This window comes from Paramisgurnus dabryanus, chromosome 6 (genome assembly GCF_030506205.2).
Source record: "Paramisgurnus dabryanus chromosome 6, PD_genome_1.1, whole genome shotgun sequence".
NCBI classification, from domain to species: Eukaryota; Metazoa; Chordata; class Actinopteri; order Cypriniformes; family Cobitidae; genus Paramisgurnus; species Paramisgurnus dabryanus.
The window spans coordinates 30913729-30933127 of record NC_133342.1 but is presented as its reverse complement, the minus strand read 5'-3'; the positions used below and the strand labels follow the sequence as shown (position 1 = coordinate 30933127).

The window sequence follows — 19399 nt, the reverse complement described above, 5'->3', positions numbered from 1 at the left end:
TGATTTGTAGGTGATATCGGTAAAGTGCAGTCCAGAGGAGAGGCGCCGTTGACCGGATGCGTGTAGCGGAGCGTGCCGCGTGGCTTTGACCATGAGCCGGCTGATGTTGGGCCGGACCCTGGAGCGGATCTGCAAGGCTGTGCTGTTGCTCTGTCTGGTCCACTTCGTCATAATGATGATCCTCTACTTTGATGTCTACAGCCAGCGTTTCGACATCTTCAGCCGCTTCAACAACGGCCGTGGAGCTAACGGCTCAAGAGGACCCCACCACTACTATTATAATTTCTCCAGGTCCAACACCACCTTTGCCAACTACGTGGCTACAGCCGATCATCTTCTGCCCAGTGCCAAACCAGAGGCAAAGCAGGCACCGCCCACACCTAAGCCGTTACCACCATGTCCAGAGATACCCCATGGTTTAGGTACGTACTTGAAAATCATATGTGACCCTGTCTGTGAAACCTGTGGAATCGAATTATGAGGTTAGGAACAGCAGGGTTTGATTTCACTATGACATGATCTTACTTAGTCAATATTAAAAATATCAAGGTTATATTTTTGATAGAATTCTCTTTACATTATAGAAAACACACAAATATATTGAAATTGAATGTTCAGATTGCAATCTTGTCATATGGATGCTTAGGTCAGTTATAAGTCATGGCCGCGTGGTCATCTGTGACATCACTGTCGTGACAGCTGATGGTTAAGAGCTGAATCAGGCTTTCTTATTGGCACATCACAAAAGTATGAATGCTTTTCTCTACAGTACGCTGATCAATGCTCAGTTATGCAAGAGAATAGGATACGTAAGAGAGGATAAAGCATGGCGGGCACCCAAGCGTCCAAACTCTCAATTAGTGCCCTGAATGGCCACAAAACAGGAAGCAGACATTGAGTGCTTTGTTACGATGGGCCGTGTGGGTGGGGCCCGCAGCCACCGTTCCTCATTTTAGAGCCATAATGGATTCTCTGCAGACTCCAATTACCGTAAAAGCCAATGTCTCGCTCTGTTTTCAGAGCTGACCGGAGAGTTAAAATAGATTTAACGTCAGCGTGCTCTTCGGCACACTTATATTTCATCCGCCGGGCCGCTGTGTTATCGGCCCTTTACGCGGCGTGATGCGGTGCGTGACGTGTGTAAGGAGAATGACCTCGTTTGAGTGACTAATAGGACTGTACCAATCTCATTACAATCCCAATCTATCCTTGTTCACTGCAGAATGAGATATACGGAGAAAGGAGAGAGCTGCTTTGTCTGCCGCCGCGGTGATGTGATGCAAATTATGCCAGTCAAAGCTCAGTTTTAAGAAGTAACGTAGCCCATCGGCATGAGAAAGGATCTTGTTAATTGCAATATCTATGCACGGTATTTCCTGCTCGTGATAGGGCAAACCTTCATAATGAATGTGCAGCAGTGTTATTTGATATGTCTGCAAGCAGCAGGCCATGGCCACCCATATCCTTCTAATGAGTCTAAAGCGGAGGTCTGGAGGGAATTGAGCTAGCCGAGTTGTGTCATATGACCTGTGTGCTGTCTGCCCGCTCGAAGGGCCTACTTTCTCTCTCCCTCTGTTTTCATCTTGTGTTATCGAACCCCCTTTTGAGTAATGACAGAAACCAAGTCAAAACTTTTTGAGCTCGGGGTGTAAAAGTCTGAGAGAATTTTATAGATGTCTTTAGGGCTCTTCTTAATACCACCCAGATGAAAATTGCTCTTTTATGAGTACATTGAGCTCTCAGTTATGTTACATTTGTTCAAGTATTTTGTCTTAAAAGTTTCTCTAGAAAGGAGAAACAGATTTATGTGACAATCGGTGAAATGCAGTAGAAGTATAAATTGTAAAACTCATGTGGATAACCTTAACAGATAATCAGGCACTAAAACAGTTTTATGATATGAGATATTCTACTTCATACAGAAATCTCAGACTTCTTAATGGAACAATATGTAATTTTCGGCACTAGAGGTCGCTTAACAACTCCAACGACGTTGCTTCATGACGCTTTGCTGAGTAGTTTTTACCTTCAATGTTGATTGCATTTAGTGATGGGTACGAGTAATTGATTGCTTGAGTACTCGAATGTGGCATCGGCAATTAATCACAAAAACGATGAGCGTGTGGGTTTATTTTAAAAAAAAAATTGTGGTTATGGCCTCGTTTGGATACCTGGTTAGTGTTACAAGTGCATGTGGGTGCGTGTTTGACGTCGACGTAAGCTGCGCAGACCGGTGAATGACATCAGTACCATGCACAATTCAAAAGCTTCTTATGCGCACTCACGCTGATCCGTGCAACGCTGTGAGGCTGACCACACATCATATCACTGAGGCACTATGGTTTTGAAAGGATGCAGTTGTATTCGGGTTTACTTTTTCATTTGAGTTTTTTATAAAAAATATTTGATTTGCACCATGACGCGTACATTTGATTGGCCCGCTCCCAGTTAATAGAGTACTTGTTTTTTAGACCTATGGATTAATCGTAATGAAAAAATTACATACATGCTCATCCCTAATAGCAACCGATCCGACAGGACTCGCTATATGATCATGAATGACATAATGGCAGAAAGTTTTATAACAGTTACTTTATAATTTAAGCCCACATTGTGGGTTGATAAAAGCAACAACAGAGTGATGTGCTAGACCAGTGGTTCCCAAACTTTTTCAAACAAATCACAGGCAAATTGGTGCTCGTGCACTCGAGTGACAATCACACAGTGTGAATGATCAAAAACGCAATCTGAGAGAATCGCAGACGAGTCACCGACGCCCGTGAGATATCTGGCATGCTAAATGTCTGGACCTGTCGGCGATTCAAAATCATGCCGTGTGAAATGTGTTCTGACTGAAAATAACATCAGCGATTACCTACAGCCAATGAGAGAGCAACATACAAGGCAGCTGGAAGTTCAGGGAGGAGTAAAGAAGGTACAGCCCATAATGTCAGCAAGCATGGATTTGGTTAAGAAAAGGGCTTCCTTTTTCTTTTTGTTTTTGCTACAAATGAGCGCACATGCAATTTGTATGGCAAGCTTCTTGTGGGCTACCATTTTTAATAATAATCCGCAGTGTCACGTGAGAACTCCGGTTTTGCAGGCGCAACCTCGCGTTGTTTCCTTGTCACTTCTTGCGTGCGTTTGGCTGTGAGACGTAGTTTGCGGACCGGGACAAAGTTGTCCGCGATTCTTCCTATGGTAAAGTCATGCTGTGTGAAACCCCCTGTCGCCAATCCGTTGTGCAGTGTAAAAAAAGTGACTCACACTACCCAGGATATTCATGCAGTATGAAAAGATCTGTGACCCAACTACTTTGAAAATCATACAGTCTGAACTCGGCATAAGACTTCTGTGTATTGTTTGGAAATGGCACGTGCTTATAATGTAAATGGCCCGACCATGTAGTGAATCCTAAGTTATCCAGTATGTAGCGTGTAGTTTTTTAAAAATTTTATAAATCTTAAGACTCTTTCAGAGATATGAAGGATGTGATGCTACTCTATAGGCACTCAAGGTTAACATGAGATAAGCAGAAACAGCGTGTGTTATGGGAGCTAATGAGATAATGCAAGTACACATGTAAACTAGGGGTGTCCTCGACTAAGGATTTACATATTCGAATCAGAATTTTCTAATCTTTCCATAGTCGACCGATAGTCGAATCATCTATGTTTGTGTGCATGGGTTGGGAGGGGGCCAGACCAGGTACAAATTGGTAACTTTTATTTCCTTTCACAAGCAGCACACATAAACAACTGTCTGATAAAGTGACCAAAACTGTCTTTCAAGTAATAAACGAAGACAAAACTGACGATGCATTTATATATATATATTTTTTAAGGTAAAATGTAAGGCAACATTTGTTTAATTATTCCTCATAACATTTTAAAGCCACGATCTACAGAACATCACACAAAAATACATTTTGATAACTAAACCTAAAAAAAAACAAAGGTGATCCTGCATTGGAAACTCCGGCTACAATTAAGTGTTTTTATTTAATTTGGAGATAGCGCGACAAAGCAGTCATGACCAAAAAACACGACAAATGAGAAATGACAAATAATTTGTGATTGTGACTGTAAATGATAAAAACTAAGCTTTATATACAATTCATTAAACTTTAATTTATAACAAGAAAAACACTGAAATTAATGATTTTATAGACACTACGCGTTATTATTTAGCACAGAAATACCTGCTTGCATGCTTTGACTTTGATCATCTCTGTATTCACTTTAGATACAGAAAGACCGGATGATATTATTTATTTCAGGAATCTCTTTGCTATCATTTGAAAGTGAACACTGACCGACCATATATTAAATCACAAGAAAGACATTCGTGTCAGGCAGAAATAGGTTCGGTGCAGATAGCCTACTAGTTTCCGTTTCATCACCGAAATAAAAAAAACGGCTTACCTGTTTTGTAGTTTAACTTTAAGATAGACAAGATAACCACTCTGTTTTAAATACATTTTAAAAACGTATACTCGTCGAAAAACATCCGTTTTTTAATGTTTAGTTTGATGAACTCCTAAATATGAGACGCAGAGCACCTAGCCCGTTCGGCTAAATTACATGCGCAAGCATGGCCAGCACGCAATAGCGCAACATCGATACAACGAAAAGCTATCCAAAATGTACATACTTAAATTAGATCGGAATTTACGTTTATAATAAATAATTTTTTTTAAATAAAATAAGGTCAGAAGTAACAAAGTGCAGAACAAATATGCAAAATGCCTCAAGTGCACGGAAACAAGACACAAGCCAAATAGTTAAATCAGATAACCCAAAGTGATTTATAAATAAAATAAAATATAGAAATTATTAAAAGAACGAAAGTCATAGTTTAATTTGCCAGCTTTGTCTTTTAAATGTCGAAACAAAGAGTCAAGGCTTTATTAACATAGAGACCTCATGGACGTGAAGCCCGGTCACAGGGGTTGTTGGATTTATTAACGCATTTAAAAAATATTTATTGAAAGCTGCTACTTCACATATTATTTGCAGCATTATCATAATATGCTGTATATTAATATATTGTGAGAAAGCTGTTATATGTGAAATCAGATAATGTGTGCACCATACGGCCAAAATTAAATGATCCTCATTTCATAACACATCTGCGACGATTCGACTATGAGATTGGTAGTCGAATCAGGCTTCTCCTATCGATGCATCGAATCTTCGACTATTCGGGGTCACCCCTAATGTAAACAAAATGTTTCGTCAAGTATGTTAACCCATACTCAAAATGTGACCTCTGCATTTAATCCATCACAGTGAGTAGTGATTTCAGGCACTGCAAGTCGTGAACACACACATACCCGGAGCAGTGCAGCACCTGGGGAGGAATTGGGATTAAGGTGCCTTGCTCCAGCCGTGAGACTCGAACCGGTGACCTTCGGGTTATAAGCCCGACTCTCTAACCTTTCTAACCACTAGGCTACAACTGCATTTGTATTCTTACATATTGTGCCTTTAATCTTGGAAAAACTCGTTACAATTGAGATGTCTTGGTCATTTTGCACATATTAGAAAGAGAACAATGCAAGTCTTCATTTGCTCTCTATTCAATCTCATTGTTTAGAAAAGAGGCTTTGCCTCATCTATGTAACGCTGATTGGAATTGGTTGTTTGCTTGAACTTCGAGAGTCTTCAAACAAAAACATTCTTCTGTATTCCCATTTTCCCCTAGCTTCTATACATATCCTTTCTGCATGTGTAACTACAAATGACTGGTGTCGACCACCAATTTCAAAGAAACCCTGTGTTTCCAGCTTTTGATCTTGGAAGCAGGCGGTTTCTGAGAGCATCCCCAACCTTTTCATGTTAAAACCGCACTTCGGTTTCTAGTCGACAGAGCTGCTTAGTCAATATGCCACTGTAATGTGTATTTGATGTTCACTGTCAAAGCAAGACGAGTGCCTCCTCAGTCAGCGCTTTCATCCCTGGCGATTAGGAAACTGCAAACATTTTGAAAAATCATCTCGATTGAGACTTGCAATACTGATGAGGCATTATTAAAGACATTTTGCAAATGAACATCGATTGCGTTTGACGCACACTTTCCATCATTTGATTTGCAAGAGCTGACCTGTTGAAGCTAGTTGAGAGACTTTAATTGAATTGAGCATGCACAAAGCAGACGTTTTGAGACATGTTTGCATTCTGGTCCCAGGTGTACACAGACATGGATCTTATTGCCGTGCAGAGCCGCAGGGAAAGTCAGGGTCTGTGGTAAATTGCAGATCTCAGCTGGCAGGTGCATCCTATGGCTTATGACTCAATGATTCCTCTCTCCTGCTGGGATGCTGTGTTACAGTGTCAGCCACCACATAAACGGCAGAAGGCTGTCTGTGTTATAATCACCCACATACAATAAATCTACTGTATGTTTTCCAACTGTTTTATTTCTTTTGGACTGCCATAGCTCAATCAGTCAGGATCCAATGCTTTTTTAATATAGACATCAAAGCATATGTGACCCTGAAATGCAGGTTAAAGTCTTATAATCTAATTATGAGATTAGAAGCATCAAAGTTTGATTTCAATCATTGATTTTACTCGATTATAATAACCTTACTCAATATTATCAAGGTCATATATTCACATAATTATCTTTACATTATATAGGATGATTTTAGCAGTGGCGGCCAGTGGCGGGAATTCAAAATATGTGTCCTGTGATGCTTGTCATGTCAAAATGTTTTCGGTGCTTCATGTCAAAGTACATGCCTGCTGCACACACGTAGACCCGGTTTATGATAAAAGAGACGCTCACGTTTACAAAATACTTGTAAGACACTAACTTAAAACTGGGTTGTATAACCCGCCACTGGGTTGTATGTCAAAAACAGTAAGTCACAAAAAATTTACTTTAGAAAGGTTTACACAAGCAGACATGGCTCCAGACTCCGAGTCAATAGTCGCATTTTGTGAGTATTTTTTCTATATTTTTCCTGCGCAACTGCGAAATTTTTAATATAATTTTATTTATATAATGAGCAGGCGATTATGTCTACGGCGCATCCAGTCACTCACCCTTGTTGCTGCCCCGCCCTCGCCTTTCTATCAAATCTCAGGTGCATATCACCACCCTCTGACAGTGCATTTACAAGGGGCGAAAGCGTTAACACTTGACGGGAGGCTGGTCTGAAGAGTGGCCAACAATTTACACCTGGTATTTAAATCCGTCTCTTTTGTCCACTTTCGACCACTTCTTGATTCCTATGAGGGGTGGTCTGTGGAGACTGTGGGCGAGTCCCTTTAATGTCATTTAAATGCAGGCGGAAGAAATGACTTGTTTAAATTCCTGCGAACTAATATTATGTCAAAGTCTGCTGTTTGTGTTGTAAGTAAACATGCTGAACAGTGTTTTGAGCTTTTTTCTGATTTCAGCGAATTGATGAAATAAAATTGCACGCAAAATGAAACTAATGAAAGACGCGGAGATCAGCCGCTTTAGTTTTATCAATGAAATCCTAAAGATAACGCTGTACACTGTGCGCTTTTAAACAAATATCATATGGACTTGGAATATTTAAGCATATTTTTTTATTACTATAACTGTGTATTTATAGTAAACAACAAATGTATACTTTATTTATTCCTTATATTTTATTTGTTGTATTGTAGATGATGTACCACTTCACACATCTTTTAGAGGAGTCTTAAAACTGTGCATGTAGATTAGCATATATTTTCCCAGTCGTTGCCTTTTATGACACAGCTTCAGGGTAGTCTCTAGGAACATGCAACTATTAAATGGGAATGCTAACGGATATCTGTCTTTCGATCTTACAGGCCTCTTTTATGTTGGATCTTAAAGAACAACTAATAAGACAGTCGTAGATAGAGAGAGATGTAATGCAGCGGCGTCAATTTAATGTATGTTGAGTCAGTTAAATGTTGGTTGCGTTGATCTCAGTGCTGTCAATGTGTTAATATGCTGTAGTCTATTACTGTAAGCAGCCAAAATACAACCGGGCTGGCTCTGCGTCGACACCAAAGGTTAAACATCAGCATGTTTTTTTCTAACACTGCTGCAGTTGTTTAACGTTAAAGGAATTTGAATATATAACTTCATCTGAGAAGTAAAACTGCAACCATCTAAGTTCAATGCTGTTTCCAGATTCCAGTTCATTAATGTCTTGGCAAAGACACAATGCACCTTTATTCATCTTCTTCACTCGTCTGAAGACGCTTCTTGAGACCACTCACATGAATTATTTATGAACATTCTTCAGTTTTCATTCAGTACATGGTATTTCCCGTGACCTAGTAATAATGGAATGGCTTTTTGGTGTTTTTCCTTGCTTTGGGGTTGGGACTTTGGGGTTTGTTGGGCTCTTTGCATGAGCAGAAGGTATAAATAGCTCTTTGGCATCACCAAGTCGAATCTTGGCTCCTCCCCTGGAACTTCACCCTGTTTCCGCCAGCATGCTCACAGAATATTTAGTTCATAAAGAAGGGCGCTTAATGTTCTTTGTCTTATAAGAGAATTACCTACACATTTTTACTGAATAATGAAGCATCCCTAACTACTGGACATTGCTTAGTTTTGCACATTATGTGTTTTGCACAGACCATGTGTGTTTCAACCAGCTATGCAAGGTAGCATTTTTGTTGCAGGTGGCAGTATTTTTCACTTGGCTTCCCAAAAAAGTTATACACATTAGGTGCAGTGCATAGACTGTGTAAAACATGGAAGTAGTGTCCGTGATGTCACCCATGAAGAGCATTTTTGAAGCCCAAAGTGGGCGGAGCCAGACGGCGCCATCTTGGCAGTGCGTCACTCACGGATAACTAAAAATGAACAAAGAATCGGAACGTGGGTGGAGCTTAAGTGCCTGGTTGCTGAAACCATGCCCACCTAGCTCTGTAGTGACAGCAGCTGCAATTCACTTGTCACTTAAGTGTTGGCTTCAAGAGAGAGACTGGAAGGTTGCCCCTTGGTTTCATCATAAATAAAGCACAGCTATTGACCAATCAGAATCAAGGACTGGAACTAACCGCTTCATAAATTATCTAAGACCCATTCATTGTTCTCCCTGCTGTGATTGTACCATAATATTGAGACACATACAATCTGAGCATGTGCGGAAAAAGCTTACGGCTTTCAATATTTGTACAGTTTTCCAATTAACCACATTTTGCATCAGTGAAGAAAGTAAAGGAAATTCAATCAGACAAGCTTTAATAACTTTGTCATCATTTTTACCATTATAAACTTGATTATAATCTAGAATTCTCAAACATCCATAAAATCTCTTTTTAATGCATCTCCGTCTGAACATTCAGATCAGATTTCAACTATTTGTTCCTCCTTTAGGATCTGCATACAGTATAAATCATCCCTACATATAAAAATGCATAAAATGCATCACTTGCAGCGTGACAGTGTGGGCAGTCATTCCCAACGATTGGATCTAAAAGCCAAATTGGATTTGTGTGAATAAACCGGAAATGTTCCAGCAAGTGTAAAGCGGGGTACAGCAGAGATAAATCTGCTTTGGAAGATCAATTTAATTACTAAAGTCTTTCTCTAATAGGATGCGGCATCTTATCAAAACACTAAGAAGAGGGCCAAGTGCTCCAGACGGGGCGATCGCAGCTTAAAATGTCTTCAAATGAGGCTGTTTCCTATGCTGTGCCATGTGTCTCGGACACAGTATTGTTTTGATTAACCGCTGGCCCTGCATGGATACTCGGTGGATCTTCAAAATATATATTTTTTTCAGCGGTTAATGGGGCAGCAGTATTAAGATTGTCACATCAGGTTAGCTTCTTGAAGACAGTTGTAGACATGTAAATCGATGAATGCCAAATGCAAGCTAAAGAGGCAGGCGCTATGGCAAAAATTGCATCCATCCTTTCTATAACACTCAGGACGCCATTTAATACATTTGTGGCCTAACTAGACAAGCAGAGAGTTTTTCCTAAATGATAAATGACAAAACAGGAGACTAATATTGTCATCTGGAGGGGTATACCAAAAATGTCTTTTTTTACAGAAATTGCTGCTATGGAATTTTTTTTTCCAGCTCAGTATGAATCTGTGGCTACATTAAACATGCAGATGTAAATGCAACTGTTTTGTTTCATTTGGCGGTCTCAATAAAACTGCTCATAATTTGAAATGTAGAGTACAGTTTTTTACTTTATTTTTTACTTTCCCCAGCTTGTTTATTATACATACAGTTCAGTCGTGTCAGGCTTTGTTGATTTATTCAGAGGTATTTACTTATTTATTAGCATTATGTATTCATGCATTATGTTTTCCTTGGATCATTTAAGTAAAGCCAGCTACTGTAGATCACTGGTAAGTCCTAAAAGAGATCAAAGGCTTTGAGGCGCACAAATTGGATTAAGCCTAGGCCTGTTAATACAATAAGCTTAAACCGATGGCTGTTACTGCACTGTTAGGATGGGTAAGCTCTCATTTCCTCTGGTTTAACCGGTGGACACAGGTGAGATTAATGCATTGTGTGGTCTCACTCCAGCCTGTTTGGCGATTTACATTCATGCCATTTGGACAGACTCCAGGTCTAGTTTCAAAATGTTTAAAGCTCTGAGAATATGATGACAAGTCTCGTTGGCATCAGTCCGTTGGCAGAAGAACCTTAAAGATATAATTTTTTATGCACAGGTCCATATGTGGCTTAAAGGAGAAGTTATACGTTTATGCATTTGGCATGAAAGCGTAAACCTAAAAGAGACTCTTTGTTCAGTCTCCATCAATCATAAAAGATATAAAGTGGGTTGAATAAGGTTCGTGCATGACTTGCTTTTCATTGTATCCGCAACAAACCCAATAAATTGAACTTGCGTGGAGTCATTTCCATACGCTGGTATGAGAAAAGGTTGTATCAGGCGTCTCACTTAAGCAATATAGCTTTGATGTTCATTTTCAAATGAGTATGAATCTGGCATTCTTTGGTCTAGAAGCATAAACTTTACTTTAAATTTTTTCACTAAAATGTCTGGAGTAGTTAATATAGTATAAAAATAGTTAAAATAAACAGAAATAATTGGTCTGTCAAAAGATTAATCGCGATTAATCACATACAAAATAAAAGTTTGTGTTTGCATAAATATGTGTGTATGTACTGTGCATATACACTCACCTATAGGATTATAAGGAACTCCATACTAATACTGTGTTTGACCCCCTTTCACCTTCAGAACTGCTTTAATTCTATGTGGCAAGGTGCTGAAAGCATTCTTTAGAAATGTTGGCCCATATTGATAGGATAGCATCTTGCAGTTGATGAAGATTTGTGAAATGCACATCCAGGGCACGAAGCTCCCATTCCACCACATCCCAAAGATGCTCTATTGGTTTGAGATCTGGTGACTGTGAGGGTCATTTTAGTACAATGAACTCATTGTCATGTTCAAGAAACAAATTTGAAATGATTCAAGCTTTGTGACATGGTGCATTATCCTGCTGGAAGTAGCCATCAGAGGATGGGTACATGGTGGTCATAAAGGGATGGACATGGTCAGAAACAATGCTCAGGTAGGCCGTGGCATTTAAAACGATGCCCAATTGGCACTAAGGGGCCTAAAGTGTGCCAAGAAAACATCCCCCTCACCATTACACCGCCACCACCAGTCTGCACAGTGGTAACAAGGCATGATGGATCCATGTTCTCATTCTGTTTACGCCAGATTCTGACTCTACCATCTGAATGTCTCAACAGAAATCGAGACTCATCAGACCAGGCCACATTTTTCCAGTCTTCAACTGTCCAATTTTGGTGAGCTTGTGCAAATTGTAGCCTCTTTTTCCTATTTGTAGTGGAGATGAGTGGTACCCAGTGGGGTATTCTGCTATTGTAGACCATCCACCTCAAGGTTGTGCGTGTTGAGGCTTCACAAATGCTTTGCTGCATACCTCGGTTGTAACGAATGGTTATTTCAATCAAAGTTACTTTTCTATCAGCTTGAATCAGTCGGCCCATTCTCCTCTGTCCTCTAGCATCAAAAAGGCATTTTCACCCACAGGACTGCCGCATACTGGATGTTTTTCCCTTTTCACACCATTCATTGTAAACCCTAGAAATGGTTGTGCAAGAAAATCCCAGTAACTGAGCAGATTGTGAAATACTCAGACCGGCCCGTCTAGGACCAACAACCATGCCATGGTCAAAATTGCTTAAATCACCTTTCTTTCCCATTCTGACATTCAGTTTGGAGTTCAGGAGATTGTCTTGACCAGGACCACACCCCTAAATGCATTGAAGCAACTGCCATGTGATTGGTTGATTAGATAATTGCATTAATGAGAAATTGAACAGGTGTTCCTAATAATCCTTTAGGTGAGTGTATCTTATGTATATATATATATATATATATATATATATATATATATATATATATATATATATATATATATATATATATATAAACACACACATACATGTATGATTTTAAAAACTGTTTATTTTTGTATATTTTGTGTACCTAAATAATATAAAATATATCAATATATATATAAATATACATGTAAATGTTTCTTAAATACAAATATTTTACATTTACATTTAAATACGAACATTAACGTGTGTGTATTTATATACAGGATATAAAATAATTACACACAGTGCACACACATAAATTAAAAAAATATATATTTTGTATACGATTAATTGCGATTAATCTTTTGACAGCCCTAAAAAATAACATTATAAATTATATAAAAAATGAAGAATAAAGCCAGTCTCAACTTGTTTTGAACCAAATTTCAAGTTAAAATCACAAAAACTGAGCTTTTTGTGACACTTTATTAGATTTACCAACAACGACCATCGGTTTGTTCCATACACAATATCTTCTCACAAAATTTAATTCTTAGAGCTTTCCAATGATATATAGTTTGTCAAGATTATTTTAGTTTTACAATAGGCTATTATCGGTTTAATTGTCATGCAAACATTAACTCGGCATGCAATATCTTGTTTGTGTCGAGAGGGGCTGTGTTTCATGTCATATGAGGCTTATATTCTTTGCACTCTCATAGTGTAGCTTTATAATTTCATTTAAAGTTGGAACCTGGTGTGCCTCATACATCTTGAAAAGTGAAGCCGCTGGTTCTTTGATCACCCCCTGGTGGCTGGCTGCAGTACAAGTCATAAATCTCGCCATCTCCCTGCAAACAAACGGGACTCGGCTCTGAATAAAAAATTATTTACACTTCCAATAAAATTTTCCAAAAGATGGTTTTGGTCCTTTAAGGTAGTTGTTATCATGCTGATATATCTTCAATTTGTTTATTTGTTCAATTAAGTTTCATTTAACTAGTAATTTGATGCTATAGAAACTGGGCATGTCATTATGATTGGCGTGGTTGAATTGGGTAAAGTTTTTACGTAACATGGCAGCTCCCATGGTCAGACATTTTTGGCTTCAATTCATTGCAATGGAAGAAAGCGACGTTGCATCGTCCAACTTTTTCTACAGTCTATGGTTTGAACACATTGAATGCAAGGTGCGTGGTACTGTTTCATTATTGTCTTATTTTGTAGTCTTATTTACCCTGACCATGCAATCTCACAAATATGGTCACAGAGCCCTGATCCAAATCAGTGACCTCGTAAAGTAACAAATGAGATTTTCTTGAAACATCTTCAATATGCAAAATTATGAAACAAAAATATGATATCTGATTTTCATGCTTCTTCACATTGGTGGGAAGGAATTGCTGCATGATATGGCTAATGTCTGCTGAGCTGTCAGTGTTGTTAAATACGCACAGAGAGAGTGAGAGAGTTACAGTGTGAGAGTGTCACATATGAGTCATTTCCCCTACAGTCACATTAAACTAATCACAATGAATGCAGTGTTCAGATGGACTGAGTGATATAAGAACTGGACCACTGTCTCAGAAAATAACCTGCATGATTTTGTCATGACATATCACAGCTAATTCCTAAACAATAAGTGTTGTACTTTATATAAATAACTAATTTGCTTTGCTCCCTTTTTCTATGACAGAATTATTACAGAACTAGGCATTAGATTCTTTAATATTAATTTATAGCACTATTTTTAAATTTTGTGAATCGACCTGTATACCAGACAGGTATAAATATCATATTTACTTGGTATTGCTAGTGTATACTGATAAAGGGTTTGATTGGTGATTTGTAGGATGATAATGACACTAAATGATACATATTTATTTAATGAGCCCACATTATTTCTTGAAGTATAATACATTAGCCATTGTAGTATGTTATATCTAATGTTTTTAAAGGGCACATATGGTCCAATTCACGTTTTTGCATTTCCTTTAGTGTATAAGTGTGTATTAGTACATGTTAACGATATGAAAAAAGTACAAACCCTAAAGTAAACGATGCCGCGAGTTATCATCTGCAGCTTAAATCTCTTTTCTTGGACTAACAAACACACGGATTGTAGGCAACAGTTCACTTCCTGGGATTGGTTATGTAGTAAAGACCGACATATCATAATTTCTCCCACTTTGACTCACAGCCTTTAAGTTAACTCCTGTTAGCATTGCATTGTGACCGAATCTTGTTCGGTAAGGAGCGTCACATTTCCAGTTGACGTCAGAGGTATTCAGGCCAATCACAAGGTACAGATTAGCTGGCCAATCAGGGACACAGCGCTTTTCAAATCGATGAGTTTTGTACAAAATCTGTGCGTTCAGGAAGAGAGGGAAATCTGGAGCTACGGTATGTGGAAAATAATGTGTTTTTAAACCATAAACCACGCAAACACATTTTATTACCGTATTTTCTGGACTATAAGTCACACTTTTTTTAATAGTTTGGCTAGTCCTGCGACTTATAGTCAGGTGCGACTTATATGTCAAAATTAAGTCATACTGACTAACATGAACCAAAGGAAAACATTACCGTCTACTACCAAGAGAGGGCGCTATATGTTGCTCCTGTAGCCTACCCCTGAAACAAACTGTTAACTGAAACATTAACTTAAAGACAACGGAGAAAGACTTAACAAACAAAATGCCCCCAAAAAGAATAATAATTTTCTAAATAAATGCGACTTATAGTCCAGTGCAACTTATATATGTTTTTTCCTCTTCATGACGAATTTTTGACTGATGCGACTTATAGTCCGTAAAATACGGTATACCAAATACATAAAAATAATAACATCGTTCTTTACCAATGAAATAGGTGCACTTTAATAAAAATAAAAAAAGGCAATTTCTTATGCAACAATTTTGAATGAAATATTTAGATGATACAGACCTGTATTCTAGTGCTGGCCGGTATATTGAATTCTGCTAATATAACGGCATTTCCCCCCCCAATGGGATACATGAGACAATACTGTCTCTATCAGTATGGTCTGTTGTAACCCTTCTTTGTAACAGAAGCTCTGCCAAAAATGTACAATGAGGTCAGGCGTTGGTTTCCTGATTGGCTCGCATAGGAAATGCCTGTGTTTGAGTTTTAAGCTGTTATAATAAATAGTATTGTGATATTTCACATGAGGCTTTGACTTGCATGTAAACATTTATTCCACTAATAATAGAAATATGAATTTTGGTCAATATCACCTAACACTACTATATTCTTGACATAATTATATTAAATAGCATTTCTTAACCACTTAGTATTTTGTAAAGTGTCCTTTCAATAAGGACTCATGGAAAGAGCTGCGTACACAATAGTACTTATTACTGCAACATTATTAAATAATTGTTTTATTTCACCTTCAGGAATGAAGACCAATGTAATGAGGTGGTGAGAAAGTTTTCTAGAGAACAACTGCATTCCTTAGTAATTGATTTTTAAAAGAAGAATTTAAGCATTAAACTCTCGACAAATCTCTGTCTGGCACAAGGTCTTTTTCAAGTTTTCTGTGCTACATTCAGACCAGAGAACAAGAGGGAGAAAGGGAGAGAGAGAGAGAGAGAGAGAGAGAGTGGGACACTTTGTAGAGTACAGTCATCTGGTTGAAGTGGCTTTTCTTTTATGTCATAAGTTTGATCTGTGGAAGTACAGGCTTGTGTGAAAAAACTACATTTTCCATCATTTTCTGTGGTACAAGGATGATTCAAGTAAATCTTTGCACACATAAAATGTTTTGCACGCAAAGCTGCTTTCTGTTTGTGTTGGAAAATGGAAAAAGAGAATAGAAAGAAAAACATGAAATTGTCCACTGAATACTGAATAATTAAAGGGATTTCTTTGATTTTTCTTTTTTTTTTGGGAACTATCGCTTTAATAAAATTATAAAGAATATAAAAACTACTCTATTTAAAAAGTAAAAAAAGTTTTTATAATAATTTTTCGATTTAAAAATATTGTGCTGGGCCTGAGATTAAACTGTACCGTGGGTCGCAAAATGAAAAGTTTGGGAGCCCCTGGTTTATTATATCAGGGAAATAGTTGATTGAATAATTGAACAGTGCCTAATATGTTAATTTTGCATTCCTATAATTGTAAAGGAAATAGAGGGGGTGATGTCAAAATTGTAAACAAAGTTCATATTCAGAAACTGATAGAAAATATAGAGTTTTGTATAGCACTTTGTTTAGTTGTTCAATAAATATTGATTGTTGCAGTCCAACACAGCGGAGACATACGACAAACAAAAGGGAAAATAACAGTTCAGCTATTTGAAACTCAATTGTTGGTTTTGTTCACTTTCAACAGTTTACCTCAAAGAACAGTTTGTCCTTGTTGGCGGTCCTCGTTTACTCCCGGCAGGTTCTGCGTCACTGTTATTGTCCATTCCATCAGCTAAATCCCAAGCCGGAGAGAAGCGAGTGGAAATCTGAAGTTATCCGCAGCAGTTGTTAGTGGAAGTGCTCTGCATTTTCTGTCAGGGGTCATTAATGTCAGCAACAGACGAATGACTTCTATTAATTAGATTTAAAGACAATACTCAACAGCGTCCAGAAGTAAACTATCCGCCCATAAATCATGAAGCCTTTAGCTGCAGTGTAATAAAACTGAGAAAAACTTGGGCTCTAAAACCAAAAAGTTTTAAATAGCTCGAAAACCTCACAAAGGCAACAGGAAGACACTTTATTGCGGGGTGGGTTGGGGCAGGTCATTAAAAAAAAGGTGTGTTGCGTGCAATTTCCTAAAAACCTATATTAAATATTTGGGAATATATATTTTCATATTTTATTAGGTTCTTTATAAGGTTTAATTACGTAGCAACGTAACTTCCGCAACGTAACTTGATATCCCCAAACCTTTGGCGTCACGTCACGGAAGCGCCAAGCAGCTACCGCTGCCAGCTACAACAACAAAACAAACAGAGAAATAAAAGTGAAGGTGAAAGACGAGGTGCGGGAGAAATTAAGGTCGGAAATTTGTGAATTGATAATACAGAGATGCTGCTTTGTAAATGTAAAAAATTTTTATCTCTATATTAATATGACCATGCTGGTTTCTATGGTTCATAACACTGATCGATATAAATGACTGGATTGCGCATGACGTCACACTTGTGAAGCCACCGCGCCGCCATGTTGGTATACCCAAATGTTCTATTAGATAAATGGACGTTATCAGATTTTAATGATAAAACATCACTTTACTCGTCTTCGTTTTTATATCTGAAGTTTCCCTGTACATTATTACAACACAAACGTCCTAAGCATGTAAATAGTTATTTACTGAAAGTTGTACATTTTGCATTTTAATCAGTTATTATGCATTCATCTTTATTACAGTATCAGATCAGCAGACAGACCGCAGCATATTTAGTATTAATGACAATAAACGTGCTCATTCTGAAATCTAAATAAATAATCATGCTGTGTACAGTATGTGCATGCAATAATTTGCTAGTTTTGTAATTATGTTATCTAAACTTACAAGTTACCTAAACTTAATTAGAGAAATAACGCTGACCGTCACAGTGTAGCTGAATGTCAAAAAAAACTTTATTTAAACCCGTGTCATTAACAAATGCAGCAGACACACTCACCTTAACGTTTTTTTTATAAATCCATTATCCTGTCCGATTAAAACATTAACATAGCAAATAACACCAGAATTAACAAATAATTTACATACACATATGTAAAGGGGTTACATTTTGATCATGATTTTGAATGGAAGTCAATGACGCCCTCTGCCGGTTGGGTATACCAAGATGGCCGCTCAAACTCTGCGCTGGCTTCACCTCATGCTGTTACGTTAGGCGTTCTATGCGCAATCCAGTCATTTATATAGATCAGTGGTTCATAAGCATATGTTGTTGCCACTTTACAGGGCGATGTAATCTACGGTAAAACACCTGAATGAAGAATAATCTACTTGGTGGTTTCCAATATTTTTATGCTGCGTTTACACCCACCGCGTTTCAGGTGTCAAAATCATGTATACCGCGCCTAGTTTGCCTTACTATATTGGGAAAATAAATGGCACGGGTCGATAAATGGTTGAAGGTTGAATGAGTGACTCCAGGCGGGCAGCAAGCAGGCTCATGATTGGTTAACGAAATTCCGCCAAAGTTCACATTTTACAACTCGGACGTCAGCCGGCAATTTGCGTCAAACACAAAATGCACAAAAAACACCATTCGTGTGTATCGTGCGTACCGCACCAGGTGCTCAATTCGCGCCATTTGCGTGAACTAGACACGCGAATGAGGCAGAATCGCGTCTTCTGCGCCGAGACGTCCAGACGCGCGTCAAAGCGTCTTCATATTGACTTAACATTGAAATCACTCTTCTCGCCTCTAACGCGGCTGGTGTAAACGCAGCATTAGGCTAAAATAAAACCTCTTTTCATTTACATTACAAATGCCTGATATGTCTATTTTAATGGTCGAGGGTGCAGGACTTGTTCTAAAACAGATATAGTGGTGCGGTGAGGGTTGGGGCGTGCCAAATATTTAATAAAAGCTGGACCCACGGGTCGAATAAACATCAACCCGCACATTACTAGTACCTGTTACATATCATTGACCCCATATTCCTTTTATGGGCATTTCCCCCGGAAAAGCACGCCCACACGTCAATCAGAGTGAGATCGAACGAGGATGCTCATTAGCATTGTTCCTTTGAATAGAAGTCAAAAGCATCACTGCATGGGACAGCTTCGTTTTATTTCAAGACTCAACAATGGCACGAAAGAAGAAGTGTGTTTTTGGATGTACTGTAAGGAAAAGAAAGCCTCTCCAAGTAAGCCAGAGTTACAGGTCGGCACAATGGATATAGTTTGTTTATCCGGGGTAGCAGCGGAGTTTTGCGTGTGTATTTGTTTAGCGCTGGATTTTGTTGAAATGGGGCGGTCCCAACCGGGTCATGAGTTGCAGGGAGTAAGTAAAATTGCATCAGATGTCTGTGTTTTGTTGGCGATCGGCACATAAGTGTATCTAAACGTCACTTGTAGTAAATCATAAGTTTTCCAGAGATAGTG

General features: G+C 38.4%; 1 protein-coding gene across 1 annotated transcript in view; it reads left to right on the top strand.

Annotated features, from left to right (window-relative positions):
- b4galt2 (UDP-Gal:betaGlcNAc beta 1,4- galactosyltransferase, polypeptide 2) overlaps positions 1 to 19399 on the top strand; it is a 160058-nt gene that overhangs the window by 39094 nt on the left and 101565 nt on the right. Inside the window, exon 2 of the mRNA XM_065276589.1 lies at positions 11 to 422. Coding sequence (XP_065132661.1) covers positions 92 to 422 — 331 coding nt within the window. The 5' untranslated portion in view covers positions 11 to 91. The remainder of the gene's footprint in view (positions 1 to 10; positions 423 to 19399) is intronic.